This window comes from Pristiophorus japonicus, chromosome 32, assembly GCF_044704955.1.
Source record: "Pristiophorus japonicus isolate sPriJap1 chromosome 32, sPriJap1.hap1, whole genome shotgun sequence".
NCBI classification, from domain to species: Eukaryota; Metazoa; Chordata; class Chondrichthyes; family Pristiophoridae; genus Pristiophorus; species Pristiophorus japonicus.
Window position 1 is genome coordinate 2,763,901 of NC_092008.1, and position 15,951 is coordinate 2,779,851.

The 15,951-nt window shown below is 48.5% G+C and overlaps 1 protein-coding gene across 1 annotated transcript in view; it reads left to right on the forward strand.

The window, feature by feature from the left end:
* The first annotated feature begins 9,061 nt into the window (after nucleotides 1-9,061).
* The window catches only part of LOC139240490 (histone lysine demethylase PHF8-like), a 99,484-nt gene continuing 92,594 nt past the window's right edge, over nucleotides 9,062-15,951 (forward strand). The window contains exons 1-2 of the mRNA XM_070869025.1: nucleotides 9,062-9,195; nucleotides 10,300-10,433. Of these exons, the coding sequence (XP_070725126.1) occupies nucleotides 9,062-9,195; nucleotides 10,300-10,433 (268 nt within the window). The remainder of the gene's footprint in view (nucleotides 9,196-10,299; nucleotides 10,434-15,951) is intronic.

The following is a 15,951-nucleotide window of genomic DNA, read 5'->3' on the forward strand; positions in this document are numbered from 1 at the left end:
GGGAGCGCCGCGCTGCGCTGTCGGAGGGGCGGTACTGAGGGAGCGCCACGCTGCGCTGTCGGAGGGGCGGTGCTGAGGGAGCGCCGCACTGTCGGAGGGGCAGTACTGAGGGAGCGCCGCACTGCGCTGTCGGAGGGGCGGTACTGAGGGAGCGCCGCACTGCGCTGTCGGAGGGGCGGTACTGAGGGAGCGGCGCACTGCGCTGTCGGAGGGGCGGTACTGAGGGAGCCCCGCACTGTCGGAGGGGCGGTACTGAGGGAGCGCCGCACTGTCGGAGGGGCAGTACTGAGGGAGCGCCGCACTGCGCTGTCGGAGAGGCAGTACTGAGGGAGCGCCGCACTGTCGGAGAAGCCGCCTTTCAGTTGAGGTGTTAAACCGAGTCTCTGCGCTCTCGGGTGGAGATCTCAGCCGCTTTTGGAAGAGGAGCAGGCGAGTCCTTGCCAAACATTCATCCCTCTGCCAAAATCAATAAAAAGAATATTAATCCATTTCATTTGTCGTTTGCGGGGCACTCCAATGCAGGATGTAAAAGATCCCACGGCCACTATTTCGAAGAAGAGCAGGGGAGTTCTCCCCGGTGTCCTTGGGCCAATATTTATCCCTCAATCAACCTCACTAAAACAGACGGCGCAAAGGGTGTCACAGCTACTGCAGCCCTTTCGAAGTGTGGTAACTTGTAATGTGGGAAACGTGGCAGCCAATTTGTGCACAGCAAGCTCCCACACACAGCACTGTGATAATGACCCAGATCGTCCACAATCTCATTGAATGGTGGAACAGGGTTGAGCGGCTGAGTGGCCTACTCCTGTTCCGATGCACATTCTGGCCAATGTGTAATGAATGAAAAGACACGCATGCAATATTATGCAAAGATTGAAGGGCCCTGTGAGGAAATGGTTCAATTCTGCGGTGGGAATCAAACGATGGCCAAGATTTGTGTCTACTTCAGTGTTTTAATGTACTGTTTTATTCACCGAATGCTCAGAAAAGCAATTGAACATGAAGTGATTGTGGGCAGTGCTGGTCAGATCAATGAAGCGATCGCCTGTTGAAAGTGCCGGCTGGAATCTCCAGACAAAGCTCACGCGGGCCAAGGTGCGAAGGAATGGGCCGCTGGGAATCGACGGAAATAAAAGATATTTTAATGTCTGGAGAGAACAAGAATTTCTCGGAAAGGGAAGCGACGCAGGAAAGAGAGATTTAAATCGCCCCCAAACAGCGGCGGCAAAGCCCATGTCGAAAACACCGCGGCGAATCACAGGAAACGCTTCTTTGGTTGTGCCCAGCGACGAATGGGAACCAAGCGATTTGGGGTTTAAGTTGGATTATGTTACTAACAGGAACTTGCATTGTTACAGCACCTTTGACGTAGTGAAACGGCCTGAGTTGCTGCACAGGAGTGTCATGAGAAAGAATTTTGACACCGGGAGATATTGGGTGACTGAAAGTTTGGTCAAAGAGGGAGGTTTTAAGAAGCGTCTTGAAGGAGGATAGGGAGGGAGTTACAGAGCTTGGGGCCCAGGCAACTGAAGGCATGGCCACCGATGGTGGAGCGATTATAATCAGATGCTCAAGCGGGCAGAATTGGTGGAGCGCAGAGATCTGGAAGGGGTTGGAGGAGGTTACAGAGATAGGGAGGGGTGTAGCGTCTGGAGGAGGCTACAGAGATCGGGTAAGGGGCTGGAGGGGATTACAGGGATAGGGAGGGGTGTAGGGGCTGGAGGAGGTTACAGAGATAGGGAGTGGTGTAGCGTCTGGAGGAGGTTACAGAGATAGGGGCTGGAGGGGGTTACAGAGATAGGTAGGGGCTGGAGGGGGTTACAGAGATAGGGAGGGGTGTAGGGGCTGGAGGAGATTACAGAGATAGGGGGGGGTGAAGGCCACAGAGGGATTTGTAAACAAGGGTGAGAATTTTGAAATTGAGGCGTTGCTTAACCGGGAGCCAATGTGGGTCAGCGAGCACAGGGGGTGATGGGTGAGCGGGACTCGGTGTGAGTTAGGACACTGGGTCAGCGAGCACAGTGGGTGATGGGTGAGCGGGACTCGGTGCGAGTTAGGACACGGGGCAGCCGAGTTTTTGATCACATCTAGTTTACGTCGGGTAGAATGTGGGAGGCCGGCCAGGAGTGCGTTAGAATAGTGAACTCTGGAGGTAACAAAGGCATGGGTGAGGCCTGCAGCAGCGGATGAGAAGACGAGGGCAGTAGTGGAGTTTTGGATGAGTTGATGGTTACGGAGGGTGAAAGGCCAGCCAGGAGTGCGTTGGAATTGTCAAGTTTTTTTATTTGGATTGTTTATTTTCAGTGTGGAGGAGTGTGAAGTTACTATAATTTCCCCCCAGGGTGGTGAATCTACCCCCCTTGAACCCCCGGCCCATTCCGCCACATCTGCCCACGAATGAGAATGGAGGAATTTACAGCTTGGATTAATAACATTGAGGGTGTTAATATTGTTGGTATTTTATCGTGTGTCAGGCTGTGGAGCTCCTGGTGATAGATCCTTTACCGCATGACCAACAAACACATTACACAAGATGGGGCTTAACTTAGCATGTGACTAGAATCACATGGCCCTTTTATCGACAGCAAGAGTTGCATTACCACAGTAGGCCATGAGGTGGAACAGATGTAGAAACATAGAAAATAGGTGCAGGAGAAGGCGATTCAGCCCTTTGATCCTGCACTACCATTCAATATGATCATGGCTGATCATGCAACTTCCCGCTTTCTTTCCATACCCTCTGATCTCCTTAGCTGTAAGGGCCACATCTAACGCTCTCTTGAATATATCCAACGAATTGGACTCCACAGGTTCACAATTCTCTGAGTGAAAAAGTTTCTCCTCATCTCGGTCCTAAATGGCTTACCCCTTATCCTTAGACTGTGACCCCTGGTTCTGGACTTCCCCAACATCGGGAACATTCTTCCTGCATCTAACCTGTCCAGTCCCGTCAAAATTTTATATGTTTCTACGAGATCCCCTCTCATTCTTCGAAATTCCAGTGAGTATAAGCCTAGTTGATCCAGTCTTTCTTCATAAGAACATAAGAATTAGGAACAGGAGTAGGCCATCTAGCCCCTCGAGCCTGCTCCGCCATTCAATAAGATCATGGATGATCTGGTCGTGGACTCGGCTCCACTTACCCGCCCTCTCCCCGTAACCCTTAATTCCCTTATTGCTTAAAAATCTATCTATCTGTGACTTGAAAACATTCAATGAGCTAGCCTCAACTGCTTCCCTGGGCAGAGAATTCCACAGATTCACAACCCTCTGGGAGAAGAAATTCCTTCTCAACTCGGTTTTAAATTGGCTCCTCGTATTTTGAGGCTGTGCCCCCTAGTTCTAGTCTCCCCGACCAGTGGAAACAACCTCTCTGCCTCTATCTTGTCTATCCCTTTCATGATTTTAAAGGTTTCTATAAGATCACCCCTCATCCTTCTGAACTCCAAGGAGTAAAGACCCAGTCTACTCAATCTATCATCATAAAGTAACCCCCTCATTTCTGGAATCAGCCTAGTGAATCGTCTCTGTACCTCTTCCAAAGCTAGTATATCCTTCCTTAAGTAAGGTGACCAAAACTGCACGCAGTACTCCAGGTGCGGCCTCACCAATACCCTGTACAGTTGGAGTAGGACCTCCCTGCTTTTGTACTCCATCCCTCTCGCAATGAAGGCCAACATTCCATTTGCCTTCCTGATTACCTGCTGCACCTGCAAACTAACTTTTTGGGATTCATGCACAAGGACCCCCAGGTCCCTCTGCACCGCAGCATGTTGTAATTTCTCCCCATTCAAATAATATTCCCTTTTACTGTTTTTTTTTTTTTCCCCCAAGGTGGATGACCTCACACTTTCCGACATTGTATTCCATCTGCCAAACCTTAAGCCCATTCGCTTAACCTATCCAAATCTCCTTGCAGCCTCTCTGAGTCCTCTACACAACCCACTTTCCCACTAATCTTAGTGTCATCTGCAAATTTTGTTGCACTACACTCTGTCCCCTCTTCTAGGTCATCGATGTATATTGTAAACAGTTGTGGTCCCAGTACTGATCCCTGTGGCACACCACTAACCACTGATTTCCAACCGGAAAAGGACCCATTTATCCCGACTCTCTGCTTTCTGTTCGCCAGCCAATTCTCTATCCATGTTAATACATTTCCTCTGACTCCGCGTACCTTTATCTTCTGCAGTAACCTTTTGTGTGGCACCTTATCGAATGCCTTTTGGAAATCTAAATACACCACATCCATCGGTACACCTCTATCCACCATGCTCGTTATATCTCAAAGAATTCCAGTAAGTTAGTTAAACATGATTTCCCTTTCATGAATCCATGCTGCGTCTGCTTGATTGCACTATTCCTATCCAGATGTCCCGCTATTTCTTCCTTAATGATAGTTTCAAGCATTTTCCCCACTACAGATGTTAAACTAACCGGCCTATAGTTACCTGCCTTTTGCCTGCCCCCTTTTTTAAACAGAGGCGTTACATTAGCTGCTCTCCAATCCGCTGGTACCTCCCCAGAGTCCAGAGAATTTTGGTAGATTATAACAAATGCATCTGCTATAACTTCCGCCATCTCTTTTAATACCCTGGGATGCATTTCATCAGGACCAGGGGACTTGTCTACCTTCAGTCCCATTAGTCTGTCCAGCACTACCTCCCTAGTGATAGTGATCATCTCAAGGTCCTCCCTTCCCACATTCCTATGACCAGCAATTTTTGGCATGGTTTTTGTGTCTTCCACTGTGAAGACCGAAGCAAAATAATTGTTTAAGGTCTCAGCCATTTCCACATTTCCCATTATTAAATCCCCCTTTTCATCTTCTAAGGGACCAACATTTACTTTAGTCACTCTTTTCCGTTTTATATATCTGTAAAAGCTTTTTACTATCTGTTTTTATGTTTTGCGCAAGTTTACCTTCGTAATCTTTATTGCTTTTTTAGTTATTCTTTGCTGTTGCTTAAAATCTTCCCAATCCTCTAGTTTCCCACTAACCTTGGCGCATTGGTCTTTGATTTGATACTTTCCTTTATTTCCTTGGTTATCCACGGCTGGTTATCTCTTCTCTTGCCGCCCTTTTTCACTGGAATATATTTTTGTTGCGCATTATGAAAGAGATCCTTAAAAGTCTTCCACTGTTCCTCAATTGTGCCACCGTTTAGTCTGTGTTTCCAGTCTACTTTAGCCAACTCTGCCCTCATCCCACTGTAGTCCCCTTTGTTTAAGCATAGTATGCTCGTTTCTGACACAACTTCCTCATCCTCAATCTGTATTACAAATTCAACCATATTGTGATCACTCATTCCGAGAGGATCTTTTACGAGGAGATCGTTTATTTTTCCTGTCTCGTTACACAGGACCAGATCCAAAATGGCTTGCTCCCTTGTAGGCTCTGTTACATACTGTTCTAAGAAACAATCCCGTATGCATTCTATGAATTCCTCCTCCAGGCTACCCCCTGCGATTTGAGTTGACCAATCGATATGTAGGTTAAAATCCCCCATAACTACTGCCGTTCCTTTTTCACATGCCTCCATTATTCCCTTGATTATTGCCCGTCCCACCATGAAGTTATTATTTGGGGGCCTATAAACTATGCCGACCAGTGACTTTTTCCCCTTACTATCTCTAATCTCTACCCACAATGATTCAACATTTTGTTCATTGTAGCCAATATCATCCCTCACAACTGCCCTGATATCATCCTTTATTAACAGAGCTACCCCACCTCCCTTCCATTCCTGCCTATCTTTCTGAATCGTCAAGATACCCCTGTATGTTTAATTCCCAGTCCTGGCCACCTTGCAACCATGTCTCTAATGGCCACCAAATCATACCCATTTGTAATGATTTGTGCCGTCAACTCATTTACTTTATTTCTAATGCTGCGTGCATTTAGGTAGAGTGTTTTCATCCTAGTTTTTAAACCATGATTTTTAGTTTTTACCCCTCCTGCAGCCCTTTTATATTCAGTGGCCCTTTTTGTTTCTTGCCTTTGGTTTCTCTGCCCTCCACTTTTACTCATCTCTTTTCTGTCTTTTGTTTTTGTCTCCTTTTTGTTTCCCTCTGTCTCCCTGTATTGGTTCCCATCCCCCTGCCATATTAGTTTAACTCCTCACCAACAGCACTAGCAAACACTCCCCCTAGGACATTGGTTCCGTTCCTGCCCAAGTGCAGACCGTCCGGTTTGTACTGGTCCCACCTCCCCCAGAACCTGTCATATGTCAGTCCTGCCATCCGTGGAATTAGTCTGGTGAACTTTTGCTGCACTCCCTCAATAGCAAGAACGTCCTTCCTCAGATTAGGAGACCAAAACTACACACAATACTCAAGGTGAGGCCTCACCAAGGCCCTGTACAACTGCAGTAAGACATGCCTGCTCCTGTACTCAAATCCTCTCGCTATGAAGGCCAACATGCCATTTTCCTTCTTCACCGCCTGTTGTACCTGCATGCCTACTTTCAGTGATTGTTGCACCATGACACCCAAGTCTCTTTGCACCTCCCCTTTTACTAATCTGTCACCATTCAGATAATCTGTCTTCCTGTAAGTGGATAACCTCACATTTATCCACATTATACTGCATCTGCCCACTCACCTAACCTGTCCAAGTCACCCTGTAGCCTCTTAGCATCTCCTCACTGCTCACACTGCCACCCAGCTTAGCGTCCTCTGCAAACTTGGAGATATTACATTCAATTCCTTTGTCAAAATCATTAATGTATATTGTAAAGAGCTGGGGTCCCAGCACTGAGCCCTGCGGCACCCCACTAGTCACTGCCTGCCATTCTGAAAAGGACCCGTTTATCTCGACTCTCTGCTTCCTGTCTGCCAACCAGTTCTCTATCCACGTCAGTACATTACCCCCAACACCATGTGCTTTGATTTTGCACACCAATCTCTTGTGTGCGACCTTGTCAAAAGCACTTGAAAGTCCAAATACACCACATCCACTGGTTCTCCCTTGTCCACTCTACTAGTTACATCCTCAAAAAATTCCAGAAGATTTGTCAAGCATGATTTCTCTTTCATAAATCCATGCTGACTTGGACCGATCCTGTCACTGCTTTCCAAATGCGCTGCTATTTCATCTTTAATAATTGATTCCAACATTTTCCCCACTACTGATGTCAGGCTAACCAATCTATAATTACCCGTTTTCTATCTCCCTCCTTTTTTAAAAAGTGGTGTTACATTAACTACCCTCCAGTCCATAGGAACTGATCCAGAGTCGATAGACTGTTGGAAAATGATCACCAATGCATCCACTATTTCTAGGGCCACTTCCTTAAGTACTCTGGGATGCAGACTATCAGGCCCCGGGGATTCATCGGCATTCAATCCCATCAATTTCCCCAACACAATTTGCTGACTAATAAGGATTTCCCTCGAGGGTCCACTGGAGGGAGCTCTGTTACACTCCTGTGATTGACAGAGTGTGGAAAGTGCGGGCCGGAATGGAGTGTTGGTGTGCTGGGAGGAATGTGCGACTGAGAATGGAACAATCTGCAGTGAGATCAATAATATCAGCAAATAAATGCCATCAATAATTATGGCTGGTTTATTCTAATTAAACCGGTGAGCGAAGTTCCTGTAACTTCCCCAGTTTGTGCCAGGCCCCGCCCCTCCCGCGGTGAGGCGAATCAGCCGCCCGGAACATGCAGGCCGCTCCACCCTACTGTGAGGAAAGTGCGACTGAGAATGGAACAATTTACTGATCACATGATTAATATTAAAAGTGGAGGCTGTGAATGTTACTGTTGATTTATTCTGAGTGGACCGGGATGGTTTGTTCCTGTAATTGCCCCGCGATAAGTCAGGCCCCGCCGCCCTGAGGCGAATCTGCCGGCCCGGACCCGCAACCCGCTCCGCCATACTGTGATGAAACTGCGACTGAGAATGGAACAATTTACACTTTTCCTGCGCAACCTCAATAATAAAATCAATAAATATTACCGCTGATTTATTGTAAGTGTGGCGGGCTGGGTTGTTCCTGTAATTTAGAGAGTTTATGTGAGGCCCCAGCCCCTCCCCCCCCGCAGTGAGGTGAATCTGCCGTCTGGAACAGGCAGCTCGCTCCGCCATCATATGAAGAAAGTGCGACTGAGAATGGAACAATTTACTGACTGCGTAATAATATTAAAAACTGAAGGCTGTGACTATTACTGTTGATTTATTCTCAGTGTAACGGGTTGGGTTGTTCCTATAATTCCGCCGCGATCAGTCAGGCCCCGCCCTGAGGCGAATCTGCCGCCGCGGACCCGCAAGCCGCTCCACCAACATATGAGGAAAGTGCAAGTGGGAATGGAACAAATTAAAGATCACATTAAAAGTATCAAAACTGGAGTGTATTGCTATGACTAGCGATTTATCCTGAGTGTAAAGGAGTGGGTTGTTCTTGTAATTTCCCCAGTTTGTGCCAGGCCCCGCCCCCCCCTGCGGTGAGGCGAATCTACCGCTGCGAACCCGCAGCCCGCTCCACCAACCTGTGACGAAAGTGCGGCTGTGAATGGAACAATGTACTGATTAACTGATTAATATTAAAAGCGGAAGGTTGTGAATATTACTGCTGATTTATTCAGAGTGTAGCGGGCGCGGGCTGTTGCTGTAATTTCCCCCGCGATAATTGTGGCCCCGCCCTCCGCGGCGAGGCGAATCCGCCGCCTCGAACAGGCAGCCCGCTCCGCCATAACTGTGAGGAAAGTGCGACCGAGAATGGAACAATTTACAGATTAACTGATTAATATTAAAAGCGGAGCGTGTGAACATTACTGCTGACTTACTCTGAGTGCGGCGGGCCGGGTTGTTGCTGTAATTTCCCCCCGCGGTCAGCGAGGCCCCGCCCTCCGCGGCGAGGCGAATCCGCCGTCTCGAACGGGCAGCCCGCTCCGCCATAACTGTGAGGAAAGTGCGACCGAGAGTGGAACAATTTACAGATTAACTGGTTGCTATTAAAAATGCCGGCTGTGAATATTAGCAGTGATTTATTCTGAGTGCGGCGGGCCGGGTTGTTGCTGTAATTTAGAGAGTCGGTGTCAGGCCCCGCCCCTCCGCGATGAGGCGAATGTGCCGGGCCGGACCCGCAGCCCGCTCCGCCATGCCGCCGCTGTACTGCCGCTGCCGCCGCCCCTATGAGGTGACGCGCTTCATGATCGAGTGCGATGGCTGCGAGGACTGGTTCCACGGCAGGTGAGCGGGGCGGGGAGCGCGGGGAGGCCGGGGGGGGGCGGGCGGCCGGTGAGGGCACAGCCGGGGCCCCACACCCCCGGACACCACCACCAGGCCGCAGCCTCGGACCCGCTTTCCCGGCCCCCCGGGACACGGCCCAACGCCACCCGGAACCCCGGGGCTCCAGGCTAAGCCGCCGCTCACTCGGGTTTATCCAGCCCGTTACACGATTACACGGAAGCAGAGGCCGCCCTTTGCACTGACACAACTCCAGGCTAAGGCAGACACTCAGGTTTATCCACCCGTTAAACGATTACACTGTGCCCCAGACCCCCGCACTGATATAACGCCAGGCTAAGCCGCCTACTCGCGCTTATCCACCCGTTATACGATTACACCGAGTCCCAGATCCCTGCACTGACACAACTCCAGGCTAAGGCTGACACTCGGGTTTATCCACCCCGTTAAACGATAACACCGAGCCCCAGACCCCCGCACTGATATAACGCCAGGCTAAGCCGCCTACTTGCGCTTATCCATCCGTTATACGATTACACCGAGTCCCAGACCCCTGCACTGTCACAGCTCCAGGCTAAGGCTGACACTCGGATTTATCCACCTGTTATACAATTACACCGAGTCCCAGACCCCTGCACTGACACAACTCCAGGCTAAGGCAGACACTCAGGTTTATCCACCCCGTTAAACGATTACACTGTGCCCCAGACCCCCGCACTGATATAACGCCAGGCTAAGCCGCCTACTCGCGCTTATCCACCCCTTATACGATTACACCGAGTCCCAGATCCCTGCACTGACACAACGCCAGGCTAAGGCCGACACTCAGGCTTATCCACCCATTAAACGATTACACTGTGCCCCAGACCCCCGCACTGACATAACGCCAGGCTAAGCTGCCTACTCGCGCTTATCCACCCATTATACGATTACACCGAGTTCCAGACCCCTGCACTGACACAACTCCAGGCTAAGGCTGGCTGACACTCAGGTTTATCCACCCGTTAAACGATTACACCGAGTCCCAGACCCCTGTACTGTCACAACTCCAGGCTAAGGCTGACACTCAGGTTTATCCACCCGTTAAACGATTACACCGTGTCCCAGACCCCTGTACTGTCACAACTCCAGGCTAAGGCTGACACTCAGGTTTATCCACCCGTTACACGATTACACCGAGTCCCAGACCCCTGCACTGACACCGCTCCAGGCTAAGGCAGACACTGGTGTTTATCCACCAGGTAAAAAGATTACACTGAGACCCAGATTCCCGCACTGACACAACTCCAGGCTAAGGCAGACATTCAGGTTTATCCACCCGTTAAACAATTACCCTGAGCCCCAGAACCTCGCACTGACACAGCTCCAGGCTAAGGCAGACACTCAGGTTTATCCACCCGTTAAACGATTACTCTGAGCCCCAGACCCCCGCACTGACATAACGCCAGGCTAAGCCGCCTACTCGCGCTTATCCACCCTTATGCGATTACATGGAAGCAGAGACAGCCTTGACACAACTCAGGCTAAGCAGCTCATTCAGGTTTATCCACCCGTTAAACGATTACACCAAGCCCCCCCGTCACACAACTCCAGGCTAAGCAGCTCATTCAGGTTGATCCACCCGTTAAATGATAATACGGCGAGACAACCCACATTGACAGCTTCATGCTAAGCCGCTCACTCGCGTTTATCCACGGATTAAACGATTACACGGAACCAGCAATTGGTTATATCTGTTCAGGTTAAGGCAGGCACCGGGGCTTACCCATCCGTTAAACGATAACACTGAACCAGAGACACCCCGCACTCTCAGCACCAGAGTAAGGCAGGCACTCAGGTTTATCCACCGGTTAAACAATTACACCGAGCCCCAGAACTCCCCCCCCCCCCCCCCCCCCCCCTTGCTGTCACTCCGCTCCAGGCTAAGCCGTTCAACCGGGTTTATCCACCCATTAAACGATAACACGGAAGCAGAGTCAACCTGCACTGACGCAACTCCAGGCTAAAGCAGATACTTAGGTTTATCCACCCGTTAAACGATTACACCAAGCCACCGCCTGCCACCACCCCCCCCGCCCCGTCACACAGCTCCAGGCCAAGCCATTCACTCGCGTCTATCGACCCGTTAAATGATAACACGGGAGAAGAGATAGCCCACACTGACAGTTCCAGGCTAAGCCACTCACTTGGGTTTATCCACCACTTAAACGATTATACGGAACCAATAGTACCCCTTGCAATAAAGGCCAACATTCCATTTGCCTTCCTAATAACTTGCAGTACCCGCATGCCAACTTTTTGTGTTTCATGTACAAGAACCCCCAGATCCCTCTATACCGCAGCATTTTGTAATCCCTCTCCATTGAAATAATAATTTACTCTTTTATTTTTCCTACCAAAGTGGATAACCTCACAGTTTCCCACATTATACTCCATCTGCTAAATTTTTGTCCACTCACTTAACCTATCTATATGCTTTTTCAGATTATTTGTGTCCTTCGCACAACTTGCTTTCCCACCTATATTTGTTACATCCGCAAATATGGCTACATTACACTCGGTCCCCTCATCCAAGTCATTAATACAGATTGTAAATAGTTGAGGCCCCAGCACTGATCCCTGCGGCACCCCACTAGTTACTGTTTGACAACCGGAAAATGACCCATTTATCCCGACTCTTTGCTTTCTGTTAGTTAGCCAATCCTCTATGCTAATATGTTACCCCCAACCTCGTGAACTTTTATCTTGTGCAACAACCTTCTGTGTGGCACTTATCGAATGTCTTCTGGAAATCCAAATACACCGATTTCCCTTTGTCCATTAGTTTGCCTGGTACTTTTTCTCTAGTGGTAGTGATTATTTTAAATGCCTAACTCTCTTTTGACCCTTGATTATCTATTATTGGGATGCTTTTAGTGTCTTCTAACTTGAAGACGGATACAAAATATTTGTTCAAAGTCTCTGCCATTTCCATGTTTTCCATTGTTAATTCCCCCGTCTCATCCTCTAAGGGACCAGCGTTTACATTACCTATTGTCTTCCCTTTTATATACCTGTAGAAGCTCTTACTATCTGTTTTTATATTTCTTACTAGTTTACTATCAGAATCTATCTTCTCCCTCTTTATTGTATATTTAGTTCTTTGCTGTTTTCTACAAATTTCCCAATCCTCTGGCCTACCAATAATCATCGCCACATTGTATCCCTTCATTTTCAATTTGATACCATCCTTAACTTCCTTAGTTGGCCATGGATGGTTCTTCATTCTTCTTTCTTATTGGAATATATCTTTGCTGACAGTTATGAAATATCTCTTTAAATGTCTGCCAATGCTTAACTACCGTCTTACCCTTTAATCTATTTTCCAGTCCACTTTAGCCAACTCTGTCTTCCTACCTTTGTAATCACCTTTATTTAAGTTCAGGACACTAGTTTGAGACCCAAGTTTCTCACTCTCAAACTGAATTTGAAATTCTAACATGCTATGATCAGTCTTCCCTAGAGGATCCTTTACGATGAGATCATTAATCAAATCTATCTCATTACACATTACCAGGTTTAAAATAGCATGCTCCCTGGTTGGTTCTAAGAAACCATCCCGAATACACACTATGAACTCGTCCTCAAGGCTACTTTTGCCAATTTGATTTGTCCACACTCGGGTTTATCCACCGGTTAAACGATTACACCGACCCCAGGCTCCCCCGCACCCATACGAATCCAGGCTAAAGCACTCACTCAGATTTATCCACCGGTTAAGCTATTACACGGAAGCATCAATACGGTATATCTCTTCAAGCGAAAGCCCTCACTCAGATTTATCCACCGATTAAAAGATTACACCAAGCCCTAGACACCCCGCCCCCCCCCCCCCGCCCCGCCCTCCACCCCACTCTCACACAACTCCAGGCTAAGGCACTCACTCAGGTTTATCCTCCGGTTAAATGATTACAGGGAGATAGCAACAGGTTGTATTTATGTAAGTCACCTCAGGCTAAGGCACACACGTGGGTTTATCCATCGGTTAAATGATTACACAGAAGCAGCAACTACTCACATTTATATAACTCCCTTCAAGCTAACAAAACCAATCAGATTTCTCTAGAGGTTAGATGATTACGCAAAAGGTAACATGATTACACAGAAGCAGAAACAGGTTCTATTTATATAGCTCTCTTCAGGCTACGATTAAAACTCGGGTTCAACCAGAGGTTAAACAATTACACAGAAACAGCAATAAGTTATATCTCTCTAGCTCCCTTCAGGCTAAGGCAATCACTCGGATTTATCTAGAGGTTAAACGATTACATGGGATCAGCAACAACCCGCATTTATGTAACTTCCGTCAGGCTAACACAAACACTCAGATTTATCCCCCGGTTAAACAGTTACACTAAAGCAGTAATTTGGGCTAAGGCAGTCACTCAGTTTATCCAGATGTTAAATGATTACACAGAAGCAACAACAACTCATATCTATATAAGTCCCTTCAGGCTAAGGCAGACACGCAGAATTATCAAGAAGTTAAATAATTACACAGAAGCAGCAACCAGTTCTATTTATATAACTCGCTTCAGGCTAAGGCAATTACTTGAGTTTATCCAGAGCTTAAACGCTTACACAGAACCAGAAACAACCCGCAGTTATATAATGTCAGGCTAAAGCAGTTACTCGGGTTTATCCAGACCGTAAACGATTACAGGGAAGCAGCAACAACCCACAGTTATATAGCTCCCTTCGGGCTAAGGCAGACACTCAGGTTTATCCGGAGGTTCAACAATTACACACAACAGCAACTAGTAGTATTTATATAGCTCCATTCAGGCTAACACAAACAATCGGATTTATCTACATGTGCACTTGAAGTGCCGTAATCTACAGGGCTACGGACCAAGAGCTGTAAAGTAGGATTAGGCTGGATGGCCTCCTGTGTCATAATTTTTTTATGATTCTATGATACAGGAGCAGTGTACGTAATGTGTTGGAATATACTGAGCCTGTGGTTGACAATTTCGGGACTGAGAGACACCAGTCAGTGTACAGATATCTCCCTGAGGGAGAGGGGACTGAGAGACACCAGTCAGTGTACAGATATCTCCCTGAGGGAGAGGGGACTGAGAGACACCAGTCAGTGTACAATATCTCCCTGAGGGAGAGGGGACTGAGAGACACCACACAGTGTACAGATATCTCCCTGAGGGAGAGGGGACTGAGAGACACCCGTCAGTGTACAGATATCTCCCTGAGGGAGAGGAACAGAGAGAGACACCAGTCAGTGTACAGATATCTCCCTGAGGGAGAGGGACTGAGAGACACCAGTCAGTGTACAGATATCTCCCTGAGGGAGAGGGACTGAGAGACACCAGTCAGTGTACAGATATCTCCCTGAGGGAGAGGGACTGAGAGACACCAGTCAGTGTACAGATATCTCCCTGAGGGAGAGGGACTGAGAGATACCAGTCAGTGTACAGATATCTCCCTGAGGGAGAGGGACTGAGAGACACCAGTCAGTGTACAGATATCTCCCTGAGGGAGAGGGACTGAGAGACACCAGTCAGTGTACAGATATCTCCCTGAGGGAGAGGGACTGAGAGACACCAGTCAGTGTACAGATATCTCCCTGAGGGAGAGGGATTGAGAGACACCAGTCAGTGTACAGATATCTCCCTGAGGGAGAGGGGACTGAGAGACACCAGTCAGTGTACAGATATCTCTCTGAGGGAGAGGGACTGAGAGACACCAGTCAGTGTACAGATATCTCCCTGAGGGAGAGGGGACTGAGAGACACCAGTCAGTGTACAGATATCTCCCTGAGGGAGAGGGACTGAGAGACACCAGTCAGTGTACAGATATCTCCCTGAGGGAGAGGGACTGAGAGACACCAGTCAGTGTACAGATATCTCCCTGAGGGAGAGGGGACTGAGAGACCACCAGTCAGTGTACAGATATCTCCCTGAGGGAGAGGGACTGAGAGACACCAGTCAGTGTACAGATATCTCCCTGAGGGAGAGGGGACTGAGAGACACCAGTCAGTGTACAGATATCTCCCTGAGGGAGAGGGACTGAGAGACACCAGTCAGTGTACAGATATCTCCCTGAGGGAGAGGGGCTGAGAGACACCAGTCAGTGTACAGATATCTCCCTGAGGGAGAGGGGACTGAGAGACACCAGTCAGTGTACAGATATCTCCCTGAGGGAGAGGGGACTGAGAGACACCAGTCAGTGTACAGATATCTCCCTGAGGGAGAGGGACTGAGAGACACCAGTCAGTGTACAGATATCTCCCTGAGGGAGAGGGTCTGAGAGACACCAGTCAGTGTACAGATATCTCCCTGAGGGAGAGGGGACTGAGAGACACCAGTCAGTGTACAGATATCTCCCTGAGGGAGAGGGGACTGAGAGACACCAGTCAGTGTACAGATATCTCCCTGAGGGAGAGGGGACTGAGAGACACCAGTCAGTGTACAGATATCTCCCTGAGGGAGAGGGGACTGAGAGACACCAGTCAGTGTACAGATATCTCCCTGAGGGAGAGGGGACTGAGAGACACCAGTCAGTGTACAGATATCTCCCTGAGGGAGAGGGACTGAGAGACACCAGTCAGTGTACAGATATCTCCCTGAGGGAGAGGGGACTGAGAGACACCAGTCAGTGTACAGATATCTCCCTGAGGGAGAGAGGACTGAGAGACACCAGTCAGTGTACAGATATCTCCCTGAGGGAGAGGGGACTGAGAGACACCAGTCAGTGTACAGATAT